The sequence below is a fragment of the Miniopterus natalensis genome, chromosome 18 (assembly GCF_054644295.1).
Source record: "Miniopterus natalensis isolate mMinNat1 chromosome 18, mMinNat1.hap1, whole genome shotgun sequence".
In the NCBI taxonomy this organism is placed as follows: Eukaryota; Metazoa; Chordata; class Mammalia; order Chiroptera; family Miniopteridae; genus Miniopterus; species Miniopterus natalensis.
The window spans coordinates 40,919,862-40,940,117 of record NC_142098.1 but is presented as its reverse complement, the minus strand read 5'-3'; the positions used below and the strand labels follow the sequence as shown (position 1 = coordinate 40,940,117).

The following is a 20,256-nucleotide window of genomic DNA, read 5'->3' as shown; positions in this document are numbered from 1 at the left end:
AATCACACCTGCAGCTCCAAGCTGTGACCGTGCCTCAGGCCACTGAGGTTGCAGTTGTCTGTCACTGCAGTCCCCACCTGATGCAAGGACCAAAAAAGTATCACATGCAACAAATACACTGGAAATAGCAAGGACCAGACCAGACATGGCTGGAAAATCAAATTATGGCCATGGGGTAATCAGCGAATGCAAGAGGAAATGACAAAGATTAAGGCAATTAGAAGCTAACAGATGTAAAAGGAAAAATGTACTCAAACATGATTCACTAAAATGCCTCTGAAACGAAAAAGGTAACTCTGCAGGTTAAAAGTAAAAGTTGAGTCCTTACACAGATTTGCTTGCCTTACTCTTAACAGTGGGCCTGTAACATGGGCAAGGGGTGGCTGTGAAAGTTGGGGAAGCTGAGGCTCAGGACCTTGCTGAGTATATTATATATAGATATCTTTATTGATTTCAGAGAGAGGAAGGGAGAGGGAGAGTTGAAACATCAATGATGAGAGAATCATTGATCAGCTGCCTCCTGCACGCCCCCGACTGGAGGTCAAGCCCGCAGCCCGGGTACGTGCCCCGCCTGGGAATGGAACCGTGACCTGGATGCCAGGCTGATGCTCAGCCGCGGAGCCAGGCCCGGCGGGGCTCTTGCTGAGCGTTGATGCCAGGTCTGGGGGAACCTTTCCAGTCGGTGCCCTAATAGAGGATTCTTTGTGCGGCCACTGGCAGCAGGAAAGGCTGGGTCTGGGCAAATGCCTGGCGATGGGACTGGACGAAGTCAGCAGCTGGACTCTGGAGCCAGAAGAGGAATATGAACCGTCCGGACCGAACGCCGAACGGCTCCCGCCTGCAGCGAGCGGGAGGAGAAACCCCGGAGCGGGATTTCCTCTGAGCTTTGGAACGGAGTCGCAGGGCGGGCGGGTGTGTGCAGCGCGCCTGCGCACTGGGATGCCTGGGTTTATTCGGGGAGACCGTTGGCCACAAACGGCGCAAGCGCACCCGAGGGGGCGGTTTTCTAGGTGGGCGGGGTCTGGAGAGGCCCGGCGCACGCGCACTGCCGGGCCCGGGCGCCCGCGGCCTCGGCGCACCGAGACGACCGCGGGAGGGCGTGGTCTCCTGCGTGCCCCCGCGCGGGGGGGATTGTGGGATAGTGGCGGACCGGGCCTGGCGTCGGAGGCCCTGAAGCCGACTGCAGAGCCGGGCGACGCTGCGGGAGTGGGGACCGGGAGGCGGAGGAAGCGCGCCCGAGTTCCGTCGCCGCCGCTCGGCGCCGCGGCCTGCTCGGACTGCGAAGGAGGACGTCTTCCCGACCTGTCTTCGCTTTGCCGCGGGGCGCTGGGCCGGGAAGACCGGGGAGACCGGGGCGGCTTCCCCGCTGAGGGCCTGCGCGGGCCTCGCGACCCCGCCGACCTCCCGCAGCCCCCGGGCGGGCGCGCGCCCACCTCGCCGGCGACCCCGCACCTCCGTCCGCACGCAGCCGGCGCGGACCCCCGAATTCTGGAACTCGGTGCGCGAGCGCCCCCCGTAGGCCCGAGGGCGTCCGCGCGAGACCCCGCCGCCCCCCGCCCCTCGCCCCTCACGTACCGGGCCCCTGAGCAGGGCCAGAGCCGCCAGCGGCGGGGCGGGGGGGGCGCCCGGATGAGCCCCGAGTGCGAGGAGCCGCCGCCCCCCCGCGCAGGTGAGCGGCCGCCCCGGGCTGTCCCCCAGGCCAGGTACCCCGAGTCCCGCACCCCGTCCCCGGGAGCCCCGCCTGTACCCTGGAGTCCACTCTACCTTTCTCCTCGGACCCTTCCCTGCTCCTGGGGCTACCCCTATTCTCGTCCCTCAGACCCCCAAGTCTCTTAGACTCTTTTTTCCAGCCCCCAAGTACCTTACGCTCTTTTTCTCAGTCCCCCAGTCTCTTCCCCTGTAAGTCATACCCACCCCATCTCCTCCATGGGTGCCCCTTGACCTCCCCCTGCCCCAGCTCACCTTCCCCAATCTCATCTCCCTCTGGACCCCGACCTCTCCCTAACCCCCAGGACTCAACCCCACTCTCTCCTCTGCTCCCCGACCCTCACTTTTCCCTCAGACCCTTCTGGTGGACACCCCATCTCCCCTCCTCCCCTGTCCCTTGCCATAGACTCCATGGCATCTGACTCTCACCCTTGGGCTCAGAGGGAGTGGGGCTTCCCTTCTCCCTGCCTAGGCTCTGCTGGGCTCGGGCTTCTTGTGAGCTGGGCTTTGGAGGTGCTTCCCATTCTTAAAGATCCGGCTTGCTGAGGGCAGGGCGGGGAGCCTGGGGCTGGGGCCCTAGGAGGGGGACCAGCCCTGGGAGACACCCGCAGAGCCAGACAGTCACAGTTACTGGCCGTGGGATAGAGGTCACTCAGGGTGCCGTGGGAGAGAGGCCCAGAGCTGAGGCACCCGTGAGACTGGCTCAGCAGGTGGGGTTTTCTCTCTAGGAAGGATGAGTAGGTGTTGACAGACGATGCTGGGCAGAAGGGCCTTCCCTGTGGAAGCAACAGCAGTTGCAAACATGAAGGCGGGAACCCTGGAGCCGGCCTATGCACCTGGAGCACAGATGTGTTGGGAGGAAGTAGCCAGGATACCTGGGGGTGTGTGGGGGAGGCTGCTTGTCCAAAGTGCCCTGGAAGACAACCTGGTGGGGTCTTTCTTGCTGCTCTTTGATATATCTGTACCTCTGTACTGAGGACGCACACATCATGATTACTTCCAGTCTGAAAAGCGAGGTGTTTCTGCCAAGAAAGATAGGTTGTCAGGTGTGGTTTGGGGTTGAGAGTTGTAAGGCAACATTGGGGGGGGGTCAGGTGGTGCTGACCTCAGCGCTCCCCTCCTAGGCTGCTGCTGGTGGTTCGCGCAGTATTTGTAGAAGCCTGTAGAATGCAGGGCACAGGTAGCTTTTAGGGTTCTTACTTGGTTTGCGATTATCTAGGGGGTGATTGTGTCCCCCAAAGGAACACTTGACATTGGCTAGACATATTTTTGGTTTTTATATCTAGCTGGGGGGATGTTATAGGCATCTGATGGGTAGAGTCCACAGCACTGTGTCAGTAGGGCCACGGTGGCTGCACCCTGCTCTCTCACTCGGTGTGACGTAGTTTTGGCCTATCTGCTCTGTTGCAACCCAAGAGCGGCTGTGTGTGGTGTGTTTTTATTTACTTTCGTGGTTTTAGTACTTTTTGTCAGGCCCTCTGCTGTTTCTTTCTATCAGGAAAATGCTTGTTCTGCCCCTCAGCCCCAACAACTTTTATTCAGGACCCGTGATGAAGCGACTTTACTTTTTATTCATCCATTAAGTCCCTCTAGCTGTGAGCCTACTCTTGTGCTGGGTCCTGGGAAACAGGCACCTGGTCGGGGAGGCAGGTGACCAAACAGGCAGATGCTGTCACAGAACCCTCAGATGCTGTCACAAGGTGACCACGGAAGCTGTGGAAGTGTGGAACAGGCCCCCCGACGCAGTCAGGGGAGGCTTCTTGGAGGAAGTGGTGTCTGTGCTGAAGCCTGAAGGACCCAGGAGGAGCTAGCGAGGTTTGGAGAGGAAGGCGGAGGGAGCAGCTGAGCAGGGCAGAGGCCAGGGCGCAGAGGAGCAGTCAGGTGTGGCAGGAGTGTTGAACGCCATGTGGGTGGCAGGCAGAGATGAGGTGAGAGAGGCCTAGAAGTGTTTGTGACAGTGAGAAGCCTTCCTGGTGGCCATGGGCTCCCCTGGGCGCCTCTGCTCCTCAGTGGGCAGGGTCAGCGCTGGGGGTGGGGACACGCCATCCTTTCAGGGCCGAGCCAGGGGTTTCACGATCTTCCCCTGGGAAGTGTGGTCAACTGCGAGCTGTCTCAGGTGAGGAGCCGAGGCTCTGTGGGGTTAGGTCCCCGTCTGAGGCCACTGGGGTTTCAGTTTGGACAGGCAGGACTGGAACCCAGGCCTTTCTGATGGATCACTCACTCTGCCCCTCTCTTTTCCCAGGTCCACTGCAAAATCTGTATGTTGTGCTTTTTCTTTTTTCCTTTGAACCCACAACCCATCCCAGACACTGTACTGAATGAGAGCCTTTGGGCCTTTCCTCAGTGCTTGGCCTGGTGTCCCAGCCCCTTCTGTTTCCTAATTACTCCATCCTCTGGGGTTGGCCCAGCACAGCCACCTCCCTTAGGAGAGTCTGCTTGGGGGTCAGAGGGCAAGGCACCTAACTGGGGACCCCCCAGGCTTTCCCAAGCCACAGTGAGGTCCCAGGCTATCCTCCCATGTGGCCTTAGCCAGGTTCTTCTGTGGCCTCCTCTCCCACGTAGGTGTCCTGCCGCCTGCCTTGCTGGGTCTGGCTTGGGTTGTATGGCAGCACACACACGAGATTCTGCTAACATTTTCCTGTCCATGGAATCAGAAGTTCCCCATCCCCTTTCCAGATTTGGCTGAGAGGTGACAGTGGGTTGGGAGAAGTTAGAGGAAGGTGGTCTTGCTGCCCTCTGACCTGCCATACCCTGCAGGGGGCTGGGGACTGGCTGCCCAGGAATGGATTCTCCCCTCTGGGCTCGCCTGGCCTGTCTCATGAGAGCAGCTGGTGGCCTGTGAGTAGAGATGGCTGAGGGTGGTAGCAGTCAGCAGGTCCCAGATAGCCTCTCCCAACACTGGAGCGTCTGCTGAGCCTCTAGGCAGCTCAAGTGGCCACCCCGGAGGCCCTCCCAGAGGTCTCTGCGCCCTTGACCTCCACTTCCGGGTGCTTCAGGGCCAGGGCAGGTGAGGAGGGGGTGTCAGATAAAGGATCTGCCCACGGTTCCCGGCAGACAGAGCTGTGTGGACTCTGGTGGCAGCTTAGTGACGGTGAGGATGGCTCTCTGGCAGCTGCAGGAGGGCCCTGTCTGAGGGACAGGAGCCCAAGAGCCACACAGCCACGCGAGACCCGAGGCAGTGGTGCAGAGTGGCAGAGGAAGAGGTGCTCTTGTGTCTAATGGCTTCCTTTCTCGTTTACAGTTTCCCCTTCTTCCGTTGGCAGTCAGTCTTGGTTTTCAAACGGTCGCTAAAAACCAGTGGTAGTCACTTCCGTTTTCTTGAAATTTGCTACAAGTTGAAAAGGGTGGGGGCGGCAAGGAGTGTGTCGACCGACTGAGTATTTGAATGACTTGAGTCACTCAGGCAAACGGGGCGCTGTCTTTCTCCAGGCCTGCTCTTTTGTTTTTAGCACTATCACCCAGGGGTATGGTGGTCTCCTTCCCTCCTACTACAAGTGTCCGGGCCTCAGCATGGCCTCAGGGACAGGCAGGAAGGGGCCGGCACCTGCCAGGCTCTTGCCTATCACCTGCCTGACCCAGCTGTCCTCACAGCGTGGCCCTTCCTGGCCTGCAGTGCCTCGTTTCGCAGACAGGAAGCGAGGCTCCTGGATGCCAGGACCCTGGCCCAGGCTCACCCACTAGAGGGTGAGAAGGAGAACCACCTCTCCTGTCGGCTCCCAGGGCTGCCAGCAAGTTCCATTAAGCAAGAAGGTGGGGCTGAACCAATAGGACCTGGGGCTGGAGTGAATTGAGAGTTTGTGGCAGGGAAGTTTTCTCCCTTCTCTTTTTTGTGTGTTCTCTTTTCCTGTTCTATATCTGCACTCTCGTTCTGTGTAGAGTTGAGAAGTGATGTGTGTAGGGTACCATCTACCACTTGGTCCTTGCAGCCTCCTGATTTTCAGAGGGGCGACCTGAGGTCCTGAGAGTTTAAGGAGCCACCTGGGTGGTGAGGCCCCTGGATCCACAGTGTGTGCCACCCAGCCCACCCCCAGTCTTGTTGCAGCAGCACCCCCCCTCACTGTAAATCTCTGGAAAGCCAGCTTTGGGAGGGAAGTCCATCTGCTGTCCAAAGCAGGTGGGGACTTCGGGGGATAGCCTGCACCTTCTAACCATTTGCTTTGGAAGTGGGTGGGCCTCTAGTCAGGACAGCGGGGCATGCAGCTGGGATCTGGGATCTGCCTCTTTGCAGCTGGGGCTCCCCCTGTGGGTCCATGTCCCTGCATCCATCAAGTGGGTATAAAAACAGTGCTCCACCTCATCATCTCAGTGACATGGTACAAAGTGTGCCACGCTGATACACAGATTCTCTGCAGGGTTGGCTGGGCTCTGCCCTGCCCCCCACCTGGGGGGGCTACCTAGCTTCGGGGGACCATGATGTGAGGGAAGGAGGAACCTGGGTGGGCTCCACCTTTCTGTGCTTCAGTTCTGTGGGCAGCTGGCGCCCAGTCAGCAACGGATGGCAGGCCATGGAGTGAGGCCTGGCCCCGCAGGGTGCTCAGAGCTCTGGTCTGTTTGTTTTGGTGACGGTTTTTGTTGAGATGTAATTCATACACCGTATGATTCACCCATTTATAGTGTGCCGTTCAGTGGCTTCTGGTCAGCCGCAGAGTTGTGCAGCATCACCACTATGGGTGTTTTAGTGGAGGTGTAACTGACAAGGAAAATGGTATGTAATTGGTTTTAGAACTTTTGGGGGACTTTTTTTGAACAGCCTTTTCCCAAAAGGAAACCCTGTACCTATCAGCAGTCATCTCTCTCAGCTCTTGAGAACCACTATCTTTCTCTGGATGGAGTCATGCCGTATGTGGTCCCTGGTGACCCCTTCGCTTGCTCTGCTTGGCGGCCTTTTGGGCTCTCTGGTCCCCTTATTGCCACTTTGAAGTCTCCGATGTAGAAACAGATGTTGTTCTTACAATTTCGAGGTTCTTGTAGCTCCAGGTGGTGGTCCCAGCTAAGGTTCTGTGCTAGGTGCTGTCCCCAGGCACTGACGGCGGCCTAGTGAAGAGGGTTCTGTGCGGTTCCATCTGCATCCAGCCCAGGCATGTGTAGTGCACAGGATCATTCCTGTGGTAGTGGATGTGCTGGGCAGGTTGGGACATACTCCCGGAGGTGGTGGACGGAGGTGGGCAGGGGCCCTAGTGCTTTGAATGTGGAGACTGGAGAGCCCATCATGGGGCTTCGGGCCGGGAACCAACTTGAGACACTCAAATTTGTGGCTCAGAAAAGTGGCCTGAATGGGGGTGGGGTGAAGGACTGGGACAAGTTCCTATGTGCAGTAGGATAGGACCCCGTGAGGTGCTGTGCCCTCCTGCCTGTACCTGCTCACGGGCTGTCCTCCACTGTCCAGGCGTGGGCAGCCAAAGCTTAGGAACAGACATGAGTCCCTCGGGATTGTTGCGGATTTAGAACCACTTGTTCCTGGTCACAGCCAGTAGTCAGCTGGTCGGCTGGGGTGACTGAGGTGCCTGTGGAGGCTGGAAAGGACAGCTGGGGGCAGCGGTGTCTTGAATGCACTGGGGCTTAGAAGGCTGGTCACCTGTGCCCACTGGCTCCACCCAGCTGCTTCCCGAATCAGCGTCTTTCTCCTCAGGCTGTTGCTTTGTCAGTGGCTGGAGCACTGTCCATGGCCAGGGTAGCGTGGGGCAGAGAAGACTCGGAGGGCATCGTAGGAGAGGGACTGGCGTCTGCGGGCCTGGAGGTGCCCAGGAGGGGCGTATCGGCCTCTTGATCTTTCCGCAGTGGCCTCTACCTTAGGTGGTCTTCGTGAGGCAGGTGACAAGTGAGCTTCAGTCAGCGCCTGTGCTGGGGTGACGGCAGCCCCTCAGTCATGGCCATGGGTACAGCACTCAGTGCATGGTGGACTTGTGGAGCAGCTGGTGGTCTGGACTGAGGGGCCTATAGGTGGCGCTGACTTCATGTTCGTCAGGGGCTTTGGCCTGCCTGGCACCTAGGGAGCACTCGACAGGAGATGCTCCTAATGCCAGTCAGCTACCTGTGCCAGGTGGGCTGGGCCACTGCCAGGCATGCAGGGTAAGAGCCAGGGCACCATCCTTTAGGTGGGGGGAGCTGGCTTGCCCTCCCTGCTGAGCCGGTTACCCCATCTGTCTTACATCTTTTGGGCCCATCAGTGGCTGTTCTAGGAGGACTCCCTCCCATTTCCCTCTTCCCTGTCCTGGGCTGTGGGTGGGTAGGGGTTTGGGTGTGTTTGTGTGTGTGGCATCCAGGCAACAGCACAGACTTCCCTCTGCCTGCCACTGCCCCACACCCTGCACCACGTGGCAATTTGTTGGGCTAGATGATAGCTGCACGCTGGCTGTCATGGGGCACGAATTTGTCCAGCAAACAGATTGAAGCGAGTGTGATGGCAGGGGTTCCAGGATGAGCACAGCTCTGGCTCCGCCCCTGGGGCCCCTGTCCAGATGTGGGGACAGTGAACACAGGCGGGACCATGGTTGCTCCAAGCACGACATCAGGACTCTCTCTCACAGGCCCTGTGCACGGTCCACGCCAAAGGGCTTTCTCTGGGCCTGGGGGCCGACAGTTGGGCAGGACAGTTCACCTCAGGTGTGAAGGCACCCCTGGACCTTGGGTCTGGACCAGAAGCACCTGGAAGCGTCATCAGGTCTGGTGCTTGCTGGGCTGGGTGGCGGGCTCAGTAGTGAAAGCCCCTACCCACAGGGCGCCATGTTTTGGAAGTTTGACCTGCACACGAGCTCGCACCTGGACACGCTGCTGGAGCGGGAGGACCTGAGCCTGCCCGAGCTGCTGGACGAAGAGGACGTCCTGCAGGAGTGCAAGGTCGTTAACCGCAAGCTGCTGGACTTCCTGCTGCAGCCGCCACACCTGCAGGCCATGGTGGCGTGGGTCACCCAGGAGCCTCCAGCCAGTGTTGATGAGCGTCTGCGCTACAAGTGAGCCACCTGTTCTGTGCCAGGGCCCCTGGTGGGGACAAGGAAACCAAGGCAGAGGAGGCTGGGCCCCTGGGTGCAGACCCGCAGCCTGTGCCCCAAAGCACTCGTGGTAAAACTGTTTAGGAGCGTCTTTATTACAGGTTTTGCAGACAGTCTCCAGTGGGGGCTGAGTAGGGCCCTCGGGGGCAGCATCTAGCTGGTCTTGTTCCAATGTACCCCACCCCAACCGCAACCCCAGATTCTTTTTCCTGGTGGTCTTTTCAATTGGATTTTTGTTGAGATGAGTGGAGAATCACAGCAGTTGTGAGAGAGAATGCAGAGCTCCCTGTTCACTGCCTGCTTTCCCCCTGGCAGCATTGTGCAGAGTACAGCAGTCACAGCCTGGGTGGTGGCATGGGACGGCCACAGGCCCTGGTGTGGTTTACAGCAAGTTCTCTTAACTCCAGATGACATCTTTTTACCTGTAACTCTCTTGTAAATTTCCCCTTTTTGGAGCATGAATGGGTGAGGTCTCCCCATGCCCGGCCTGGTGCCAGGCTGTGAGCAGAGTTGGCACGGGCCCTAGGTGGGCACCGTCCCCTCCTGCACCACTCCTCAGCCCTTCTCTCCCCGCTGCCCCAAGTCACTCTGTGGGTCCTTAGGGCCCTGGGGTGTGCTGGGCACCGGGCTGTCAGTGGCCTGTTGGGGGTGTGATTGGCATGGTCTCCATAACAGGACTTCTGTTTTCCCTGGTCTTCGCCGCCCTTCTCGGGCCCGCATAGTCCATCCCAGACATGGGCTCCCTTCTGGCTCACCTCCTCATTCCCTGGTGCCACCCCCTGCCCAGCCCCCCTGCTCTGCAGAGGGGCATGTGGTCCTCATCCTGCTCTGCATCTTCTGTGCCTGGAGGCCTGAGCCAGGTGGTACAGGGTGTGGGCTGCCCCTCGGTGTGCCCTTTGTGAAGTGGGAGGTCAGTGAGGGTGCAGGGACTTCTGGCAGGGTCAGCAGAGTCCTCCGTGCCTCCTGATGTCCATCTGTCTCATATACCTGCTCCCACGTGCGTCTTTTCCCTGCTTTGTTCTGACCTCTGTTCATCTTTCCCCTCCCAGCATCCCCCCTCCCTTGAGTGTGTCCTGTGGCCCCAAAGACTGGGCTCTGGCTCACAAAATTAGGGAGACACAGAGGGAGCCCCCATTTTTACCTCTATGCCCTCCTGGCCCCTGGGTCCCTGCCCTGCTCCAAGGGACCCAGGGGAGGAGGCACACAAGACCCCTACAGTTCACAGGGTACCTCTAGCAGGTGTGGTCACCTGGGGCCTTGGTCACTGCTGAACAGGGCGGCCCTGGAGCCAGTGTACAGAGAAGGGGTGAGGGGCGAGGTTGGGTTTTAGATCACCTGGATAGACTGAAGGGGAAGCTCTGACAGTGACCTGCTGGGGCAGGGCCATGGGGACCGGCAGGCAGGTGTCCAGGAGGTGACAGGCTTGCCTGGTAGAGGTCAGGAGGGTGGACACAGGGAGGGGAGGATGGCCCCACCGGCCCTCCCCCTTATCTGCTGCCCTCTCTGGATGTGACAGCCCCCCCGCCCCTCCCCAGGTACCCCAGTGTGGCCTGTGAGATCCTAACCTCAGACGTGCCCCAAATCAATGACGCGCTGGGCGCGGACGAGTCCCTGCTGAACCGGCTCTACGGCTTCCTGCAGAGCAGCGGCTGCCTCAACCCGCTGCTGGCCAGCTTCTTCAGCAAGGTCATGGGCATCCTCATCAACCGCAAGACCGACCAGGTGCGCCCGGGCCCGGCGGGCGGGGGCTGGGGCGGGGGGCCGGCGCGGCCGGGGCCTCCATCTGACGCGCCCGTGCCCCCAGCTCGTGGCCTTCCTGCGGAAGAAGGAGGACTTTGTGGACCTGCTGCTGCGGCACATCGGCACCTCGGCCATCATGGACCTGCTGCTGCGGCTGCTCACCTGCGTGGAGCGGCCCCAGCTGCGGCAGGAAGTGGTCAACGTGAGCTCGCGAGGGCGGCGGGCGCCCGGAGGGCGGGCGGGCGGGGCGGGGAGAGGGGCGGGGTCGGAGCCGAGCCCCGCCTTGTTTCTCACCCCAAGTGGCTCAACGAGGAGAAGATCGTCCAGAGGCTCATCGAGCAGATCCACCCATCCAAGGACGACAATGTGAGTGTCCCCTTCCTCCCTTCAAAGAGGACAGGGAGCCTTGGGAACGGTGTGCCCCGCTGCCCACGCCCAATGTAGGGGCAGAACAGAAAGGGGTTCACATGAGGAAGGTTCTGAGCCAGAAAGTTGGCCTGTCCTCCCTGAGCCGGCAGGTCTGGTGAAGGTCCTCTGACTCGGGCTCTGTTCCCTGTGCCCTTGCTGCTGCCCTTCCCGGGCGGTCATCCTCTCTCCCTCCTTGCCGGCTCTGTACCTGGACGAGTCCTGCTTGTCCTCCAGAAAATCCACCTGGGGCCCTGCATCCTCACCAACGTGTCCCCAGCCCACAGTGTAGGGAGTCAGCACCCAATGCTTAGCCAGCCCCCATCCCAGGAGGGTGATGGCTATCCAGGCCTTTGTCAGAGGGACAGCGGTACCCACTGTGAGCCTACGTGGGTCTAGGTTCTGTCTGTAGGTCCCAGGGCTGCTGGGTCCAGGGTCCAGGGTCCAGGGTCCAGGGTCTGCCTGTGGGCCCTGTTGGGTTAGACTCAGCATTCCGCTCATGCTTATTTCTTGCTTTTTTTTTTTTGTAACAGCTTTGTTGAGAATAAGTTATGTAGTACACAGCCCCCTCCCCCCCATTTATAATACGGGATTCGGTGGTTTTTCTTTTTAAATGTTTTTATTGATTTCAGAGAGAGGAAGGGAGGTGGAGAGAGAGATGGGAACATCAATGATGAGAGTCATTGATCGGCTATCTCTTGCACGCCCCCCGCTGGGGATTGAGCCTGAAACCTGGCCGTGTACCCTGACTGGGAATCCAGCCCTGACCTGGTTCATGGGTTGACGCTCAACTGCTGAGCCACGCCAGCTGGGCTTCAGTGGCTTTTAGTATATCCAGTTGTGCAGCCATCCCCACGCTGGTTTTGGGATATATTTCATCACTCCCTATGCCCATTAGCTGTCACTCCCTCTCCCCTCATGGTTCCCCAGCCCCGGCAGCCACCAGTCTGCTTTCTCTCTCTCGGTTTGCCTCTTCTGGGTGTTTCGTATACATGGAATCATACAATGTGGGGCCTCTTTGCCTTAGCACTGTGTTCTGTGTGTATCCGTGTCAGTGCTTCATCCCTTTCTGATGCTGAGGAATGTTCTGCTTGTGGGCAGAACACGGTTGCTTACCATTCAGTAGTTGGTGGATGTCCCTTTTTTGGCTACTGAATGTCGCAGGAGACATCTGTGGGATGTCTCCTTTTCCAGGAAGCCTCCCCTGGTTTCCCCTTTCTCTGTGTCTTGAGCTTCCTCCTTCGGTACTTGTATCCCTGTATCTGTGCCATTCTCCTCCCTGTCCCTAAGAGCCAGGGCCAGTTGGTCAACTCATTGGTGGAGGCATAGGGGGGGTCCCGACACCAGGCTTTGGAGGGCCCCACAGCCAGACTGGGGTACTCAGCTCTTTCTCCATCTCCCCAGCAACATTCCAACGCGTCCCAGTCCCTGTGTGACATCATCCGCCTCAGCCGGGAGCAGGTGATCCAAGTCCAGGACAGCCCGGAGCCTGACCAGCTGTTGGCCACCCTGGAGAAGTGGGTTTGCCAGCGCACCCTGGCCCAAGGAGGGTAGCTGTCCTGGGGACCTGGGTCCCAGGCCCTTTACCCTGACCCCTTCACTCCAGGCAGGAGACCATCGAACAACTCCTGAGCAACATGCTGGAGGGGGAGCTGAACCCGTCCGTGCTCGTCAGTGGGATCCAGGTGCTGCTGACCCTGCTGGAGCCCAGGAGGCCACGGTGAGAGGCTACCTCCCAGGCGGCTCTGCAACTCCCTGAGGACATGGCCTCCTTTCAGGGATGGAGGTCACGGGACACGACCTCCATAGTAGTGTCCACTTCACAGTGGTCACTGTGGTCTGAGAGGAGAGTGCTCCTGTTCCCATCTGACAGCCAAGGAAACAGGCCAGGTCAATTAGCCATAGCTTCCAAATCCAGGGTCCCTTGGGCAGGTTACTGCCCAAATGCAGTGGTGTGTCTACCCTAGGGTCCCAGGGCCCCCGGCCTGGGTGCCTCCCTCTCAGTCCCTCCCTTCACGTCCTGACCAAGAGCAACTTCTCTCTCCTTTTCAGATGTGCTCTGTGCCCACGCACATGCCCACGCCCACGCCCAGGCTGTCTGGGCAGCTCACTTGGCCCTCCACTCTTTCCCCTGCTGCAGGTCTGAGTCTGTGATTGTGAACAACTTCTTCAGCAGTGTGGACGGGCAGCTGGAGCTCCTGGCCCAGGCGACCCTGGACAGTTCTGTGTCCAGCATGGGTGCCCTGCACGCCCTACGCCCCCGGCTCAGCCACTTCCACCAGCTGCTGTTCGAGCCCCTGGAGGTGGGCTGGGCAGGCGGGGAGTGGCGGGAGTGGTGGGGAAGGTTGCTCCTTGGTCCTGGCTGGCAGTGGGCCAGGAATCGAGCCTCCACTGTGTCTGCAGCTGGAGCCGCTGTGCACGACATGGGGCACCCTGGACCCACCCCTGGGCAACACACGGCTGCATGTGGTCAAGCTGCTGGCCAGCGCCCTGAGCGCCAACGATGTGGCCCTCACCCAGGAGCTCCTGGCACTGGACGTGCCCAACACCATGCTGGTGCGGGGGTGGGGCACTGGGCAGGGTGGGGTGTGTTGGGCGAAGCCTCAGGGGTCTCTCCATGCCAGCCTGCACCTCACCCCCCAGGACCTCTTCTTTCACTACGTGTTTAACAACTTCCTGCACACACAAGTGGAGGTGTGTGTGAGCACCATGCTGAGCGCTGGGCCCCCTTCCCCTTCTGACAGCATCCTCGAGGCACCTGCCCCAAACCCTGTCGTGAAGCACGTAAGCTGGGGTGCCCGGATACCCCTCCTTCCCCAGGGGTGGGCTCTGCCCCCTATCTGTTCCTCGCCTGTTGTGGAGCTAGTACTTGGTGGGTGACTTCGCGTCCTGGGTGTTGGGGGCTTGGCTTTGTCTTTAGGTTATGTCTGGGGGAAACAGAGGGTGACCTGCAGGGAGGTGAGTGGACACGCGACCCTAGGATAGTGGGTGTCCTGGGAAGGATGCTGCCAGGGTGACGGCTGCTGCAGTGGACAGGGATGCTGCCCTGGGTGTAGCCAGGGCCCTGGGGGAGGAGCTGTTCAGAGGGAAGGTTGGGGTTTGTGGTCTAGATTGAGTAGGACTTGGACAGGCGAATGATGTTTCTGGGGGAGCAAAGCGGGGCGCACAGGAAAGGGGGCAGGTGTGCGTGTGTGGGCTGTTTGCAAGGGTGTTGTTCAGAGAGTGAGCAGAGGCTTGAGTCCAGACCCTGGTGGGGGCTGCCCTGTGGGTGGAGCGTAACCTGGCTGGTCCCTCCCCCAGCTGCTGCAGCAGTGCCGCCTGGTAGAGCGCATCCTGACGTCCTGGGAGGAGAATGACCGTGTGCAGTGAGTGTCCTGCCTTCCTTCTGGGTGGGGAGGTGGCATGAGCAGCCTGTGTCCAGCTCCGGCCTCCCCTTTCCTTCAGGTCCACAGGGGGCCCACGGAAAGGCTACATGGGCCACCTGACGAGAGTGGCCAACGCCCTGGTGCAGAACTTGGAGAAGGGGCCCAATGCCGAGCAGCTGGGGCAGCTGCTGAAGGGTGAGGTGGGCCTGGCCTGCGGAGGAGGGGTGGGGATGGCCTAGGGCTGCCCTCACGCCCTTGTCCCTGTCCCTCCCCGAGCAGAGCTTCCCGCCGAGCAGCAGGAGCAGTGGGAGGCCTTCGTGTCGGGACCCCTGGCCGAGACCAACAAGAAGAACATGGTAGACCTGGTGAGGCCCCTGCTTCCAGCTTCTATGTTCTCAGCTTCCCTGTCCTCACGGCCACCCCTGCGGCCACAGGCCCTCACAGCCCTGTCCCCTGCCCGCCCAGGTGAACACCCACCACCTGCACTCCTCCAGCGACGACGAGGACGACCGGCTCAAGGAGTTCAACTTCCCCGAGGAGGCCGTGCTGCAGCAGGTGGGCTGCGGGCTGCAGGGGTCCTGGGCCCCGGCTCTACGCGCCACCAGCCTCTGACCTCCACCCACCGACCCCCGCAGGCCTTCATGGATTTCCAGATGCAGCGCATGACCTCGGCCTTCATCGACCACTTCGGCTTCAATGACGAGGAGTTTGGGGAGCAGGAAGAAAGTGTGAAGTGAGTGTGCCCCTCCGTGAGGCTGCCTGCCGTGTGGCTTCTGCTGTCCTTCCTGTGTGTGTCCTCCCTGGGTTGCTGGAAATGTGTGGGATGGGCCCCAGAGGCCAGGGCCACCTGTTCCCCCTCCAGAGGCCTTGGGGTGATGAGATTTCTTTTTAAGTATGTTTTTATTGGTTTTTAGAGAGAGAGGAAGGGATAAGTAGAGAGAGAGAGAAACATCAATTGGTTGCCTTCAGCAAGCATCCTGACGGGGGTTTGAACCCACAACCTGGGCATGTGCCCTGACCAGAAATCGAACCCACAACCTTTCAGTGCACAGGACACTCAACCGAGCCACCTGGCCAGGGCAAGGTTTCTTTTCAGTGGCCAGTTCCGTGTGTTTGTATTTGGGGCAGCCGCATTTCATCATTGCCTCTGGCGTTGTGTCGTGAATGTTATTTATCCCCTGAATTTTCTGCCACAGGCATCTGTTTCCTTTAGAGTGAGAGAAAAACTGAAAACTGAGTAATGCTTTGTAAATTGTGTGGGCAACCTTGTGGCCACACCACGTAGACCTCGAGGGGGAGGCACCCTGGGAGGAATGCAGGACACTGGGTTGGGGCACCAAGTGGCTCTTCACCACCCACCTACCCAGGGGCCTCCTTTCCGCGCCTGGTCCTGCCACTGTCAGCCCCCGGCCCGGGGCAGGTCACTTGGGTGGGTCTGGTCTCCTTGTGTGCACCTCAGGGCTGAAGGGTCTGGCAGGTTCCGAAGGGAGCCTGCCCTGCAGGGCCCTGAGGGAAGTGCCCACTGAGCGGAAGAGGTCACTTTTGAAGAATGAGCCCTGATGCCCTCAGGCAGACGGTGGGGAAGCAGATGGAGAAAGGCCCTTTTGGCCCCTTAGGGAAGCACACAGGGCATCCAAGGGGTGGATCCAGGGACAGAGTCCCCTTGGACACCTCTGGATGAGGGTTGGGACAGGAGGGCAAAGGGCAGGACCTCAGCTCTACAAACGTCCACAGGTGATGGGCATGCGCTGCTAGTGTTCGCTTGGTGTTAGTGAGTGGGGAAGTTTGCAGGGACGCAACTGAGAATAGTGAGGGTACAGGCATGGACGGAGCAGTGGGAGACAGCCTGTCTCAGCGTCTCCTCCTTGCCCCTGCTGCTTTCCCAGTGCGCCTTTTGACAAGACAGCCAACATCACCTTTTCCCTCAATGCTGATGATGAGAATGTGAGTGCTGCCCCATCCTCGGGGGGGGGGGGGGGGGGGCTGTGGGCAGTACCGCCCACCCCACCCTCCACCCCTGCACCCTGCAGCCCAACGCCAACCTGCTGGAGATTTGCTACAAGGACCGGATCCAGCAGTTTGATGACGACGAGGAGGAGGGCCAGGGCTCTGGGGAGTCTGATGGGGAGGACGGCGCCTGGCACAGCAGCCAGCTGGCCAGGGGGGCCCGCCTGGGCCAGCCCCCGGGTGTGCGGTGAGTCCCGCTCCCACCCCCTTTTCCAGGAGCAGTTCTCATTGGCTGAGTGAATGAGAAATATGGGAGAATGGAGTGTGTGTGTTAGTTGGGGCATTCTGAATTCTGAGTGATAGAAACCCAGTTCCCGTGGGTTAAGCTACAACAGGCATAGGGTATCAGCTTGTGTGTGGCTGGAACATGAGGCTCCTTCAGGTCTGGCACGATCCAGGTGCATCTGCAACCAGTATCACTCCTTCACCCCTTGACTCTGCTTCCCAGTGTGAGCGCTTATGCAGGTATTCCTCATGATGGGGTAGGATGGTCCCATCAGCTTCTCCTCCTAATTTCAGTAAAATGACAGGTGTGGGCCATCCCTTCATCACAGGCCCAAGGTCAGGAAGCTGTGACCAGTCCTTTGTGCCAATGTTGTGTTATTTGTCTCCATACTGGCTGGCCCAGCATCACTGGCCATGTAGGTTTCCTACTGGGGACAACTCAGTGCTTGCGGCAGCCTCTGCCCCTGGAGCTTCTGATTGCAGGACTAGAGGGTTTTACCTCTTTAACAGACGTATAACAAGCGCAGAGGCGAGTGTGTGAATCCTGAGTGTGTGGCCACATGGGACCATCCCTGCACCCCGGAGGCTGCTGCCTGCCCTCTGAGGGTGCCGCTGTCCTGGCGCCTTCTCTGTAGATGGGTGTAGATGGCTGTGGCTTTTCTGCTTGAGAGGCCCTCGTTGCAGTGGGTGTGGTGGGCTCATTGGCCCTCAGGTGTCCAAGGTCGTGGTTCACCCACGCTCTCCTAAGTTTGCATCGCTAGCTCTCACGGTGACATCTGGCCCATTCTGAGTGGGGCGGGGTCCAACTTTGTTCCCTTGCTGTGGGATGCCGCTGTCCCAGCAGCACTGTTGAGGGTACTGTCCTTTCCCCACACTGGTCCTGGCACCCTTGCTGGCAGTCACTGGACTGCATGCAGGGTTTATCTCTGTCCTCTCTCTCCTGGCCCCTTGGCCTGGACATCCCTCTGTACGCCGGGACTACCAGTCATGGTCACTGTTGTGTTGTAGTGTTTTGAGATTGGGAGATGTGAATCCTGCCGCTTTGCTCAAGGTTGTGTTGACTATTGGGTCCCTTGAGATTCCCTGTGAGTTTTGGGATCAGCTTGTTGGTTTCAACAAGGGAGCAGGCTGTGCTTGCTGATGGGGCCTTGAGCCCCTGCTTGGGGGCGTGTGGCTGTTGGAACCGTCTCCTGTCTCCTGGTCTGTGAGCGTGGACTGTTTCCATAGGTTAGGCTTTTTAAAAAGTATGTATCTTTATTGATTTCAGAGAGAGGCAGGGAGAGGGGAAGAGAGAGAAACATCAGTGATGAGGGAGTCACTGATCGGCTGCCTCCTGCACACCCCCAACAGGATGGAGCCCACAACCCGGGCCTGTGCCCTGACTGGGAATCGAACCACAGTCTCCTGGATCCTAGGTTGATGCTCGACTGCTGAGCCACGCCAGCCGGGCAGGGTTGGGCCTTGTTAATGTTCAGTAGTGTTTTGTAGTATTCAGAATACGTTTTATGCTGCTTTTGTTAAAGTTACTCCTAAGTGCTGTATTCTTCTCGATGGAGCTGTGAGTGGAATTGTCTTCCTGGCCATTCTGAGACTGTCGCAGTGTACCACCCGCAGTAGGTTTTTGGATGCCGACCCTGCGTCCTTGCTCTCGCAGAACGCACTCCCCTGATGGTTGTCTCGATCCCCAGGATTTCCTCACTCAGAGTCGTGCAGTCTGCAGTTAGTTTACTCCTTTCTCTGTTCTGGGTGTTTTTTGTGTCACTTTCTTGACCACTTGCCGTCCAGGATGGTGTGGAGCCGATGTGGGAGGGGCCGTCTGGTTCCTGATTTTGGGGGACTGGGTGTGGTGCGAGTGGTGAGTTTGGAGCTCCCCTTTTGGGTTCGAGAAGCTCCCTTCTGTCCCCCGTTTGCCAAGTGCCTGGTGTATTTTCGGTGATGAGCAGATGCACTCCTGTGGGGGTGGGGGTGGGGGTGGCCCTCGGCATGTGCTCGGCCTTCTTGCCGGGGGCAGTCGGGCTCTGTCCCAGGTCTCAGCCACGTTAGCACGGCCCCACGTGCCAATGTTGCTCTCGGCCAAGGACACAGTGGTGACAAAAGTCCCCTGAGTTTGTTGTTGGGGGAAGAGTCCCCCCGCGAGGTCGTTTGTGCAGGAGGGTCTGTGAGGGAGACGGGTGGCCTTCCTGCCCTGGTGCTGGCCTGGTGCTGTCACACTTGGGCCCGGGCCGACCTGCCTGTCCCCCGTCACCTGTTGCTCCCTCGTCGACAGGCCTGGGGCTGGGAGGTGGGCAGGCGCCTCCCGCTCGGCCCTGCCCTGCAGCTCACGCTGGTGTCCGGCAGGAGCGGAGGCAGCACCGACAGCGAGGACGAGGAGGACGACGGGGACGACGGGGACGACGGAGACCAGGACGAGGGGGAGGATGGGGAGGACGGCCCGGCGGATGGCCAGGACGGCCAGGCGGCCCGCGGTGGGGCCGGGCCCTCCCCTTTCCCCAGCCCCGGCCCCCAGCCTCCCGGTGAGTGACTGTCAGGGTGGGCGTGGTCGGGGTCGGCGCTGCGCCGCCTGCCCGCTCACCGCTGCCCACCTCTGCGCCAGGCCCCGGCTGGACAGCCGCCTTCGACCCAGTGCCTGCAGACACCCCCACCAGCCCCCGGGGCTCGGGAGGGGAGGAGCCATGCGCTGGGCTCCCCACCCCTCCAGGGCCCCTCGGCGTGCCCCAGGGCCTCCCTGCCCCAAGGCCTGCCAGCCCTGCCCTTGGCACCCCGCAGCTCAGGTGAGGCTCAGAGGGGACACAGGGATACGGGCACCCGTCCTGGTTCCCTTAGGCTCTGGGGCCAACCCAGCCACCTCCTTGGGCTGCTTCTCTTGCCTTCCAGGTCCCAGGACCCCACACCCTCCTCAGCACCTCAGGAAGCCTCAGACAGCGGCAAAGTAGCGGAGCCCTCAGGTCAGCCATTGCCCACCCTGCCCACTCCATGCCCTCCACCCTCTCCCTCTGTCCCCGGGCCTGGAGGAGCTCGCTGAGTCCCATGTCTCGGGCCTCTTTCTCCCACACAGCCCCCTGCCAGGCCTTGGTCAGCTTCAGGGACTTCCAGGCCACCCTCAGAGAGACAAGCTCCGTCCCCAGCTCCTTGGACAGGTAACCTGCTGGGGAGCAGCTTCTGGGCGGCCTTTTGGGGGAGGTGAATAAAGCCTGGCCTTAGGATTATCCCAGGCCCCAAGCTGCTCCAAGGGGCCTCTGTAGGAACCGCCAGGGGTGTGCCTGTGTCACACAGGATCCTGGATCCCAGGCCACCAGCTCAGTCCATGGGCAGGAGGGCGGCTCCCTGAGGACCAGGAGGGGACAAGGAGCATGCAGAGCCATGTCCCAGTCACCCTGGAGTTCCTTCTAGGCCCGATCCTGGGGTCTGGATGTGAGGCCCTGGGCTGTGCCCTGCATCCCTGCTCACAAGGCTTCCTTCGAGGGCTCCAGCAGGGTATAGGCCACTGACCCCACCCATTCCCCACAGGGCAACCGGAGACCCTGCTACCTCTGTCCCAGCCCCTGGATTCCCCCCACCTCCCCAGACCGTGGAGAGGGAGAAGAGCCCAGAGCCCTTAGGGCTCCCCCAGAGCCAGAGGTGAGCATGGGGTGGCCTCGCTGCTGGTGGGGGGGTCATTGTGGGAGGAGGCACGGACCTCTCATGCCCTCTTTCCTGACAGTGCCCAGACCCTCCAGCTGCCTCCAATGCCCAACGGCTCTGCCCAGGGAGGGCCAGTTTCCCCAGGCTCCCAGTGAGTAGCAGAGACCAGGAGGCTGGGGGGGTGGCCGGCTGGCCGG

The 20,256-nt window shown here is 60.1% G+C and overlaps 1 protein-coding gene across 1 annotated transcript; it reads left to right on the top strand.

The window, feature by feature from the left end:
- The first annotated feature begins 7,599 nt into the window (after positions 1 to 7,599).
- On the top strand, positions 7,600 to 20,214 carry PPP6R1 (protein phosphatase 6 regulatory subunit 1). Its single transcript, XM_087826945.1, has 22 exons — positions 7,600 to 8,657; positions 10,232 to 10,418; positions 10,501 to 10,638; positions 10,737 to 10,802; positions 12,246 to 12,358; positions 12,448 to 12,561; positions 12,982 to 13,144; positions 13,245 to 13,397; positions 13,485 to 13,625; positions 14,142 to 14,206; positions 14,286 to 14,401; positions 14,486 to 14,571; positions 14,672 to 14,761; positions 14,842 to 14,939; positions 16,093 to 16,150; positions 16,237 to 16,400; positions 18,776 to 18,951; positions 19,032 to 19,209; positions 19,313 to 19,383; positions 19,494 to 19,575; positions 19,946 to 20,056; positions 20,139 to 20,214. Exons 1-22 carry the CDS (start codon positions 8,431 to 8,433, stop codon positions 20,212 to 20,214), a joined length of 2,673 nt encoding a protein of 890 aa, XP_087683071.1. The 5' UTR covers positions 7,600 to 8,430.
- Positions 20,215 to 20,256: the final 42 nt, after the last annotated feature.

Bases quoted from the DNA above. Each gene is read 5' to 3' on its own strand.
- PPP6R1 (XM_087826945.1), top strand. From the start codon at position 8,431: ATGTTTTGGAAGTTTGACCTGCACACGAGCTCGCACCTGGACACGCTG. The intron at 14,402-14,485 runs GTGAGGTGGGCC...CTCCCCGAGCAG, and splicing joins GCTGGGGCAGCTGCTGAAGG to AGCTTCCCGCCGAGCAGCAG. The intron at 19,210-19,312 runs GTGAGGCTCAGA...CTTGCCTTCCAG, and splicing joins CTTGGCACCCCGCAGCTCAG to GTCCCAGGACCCCACACCCT.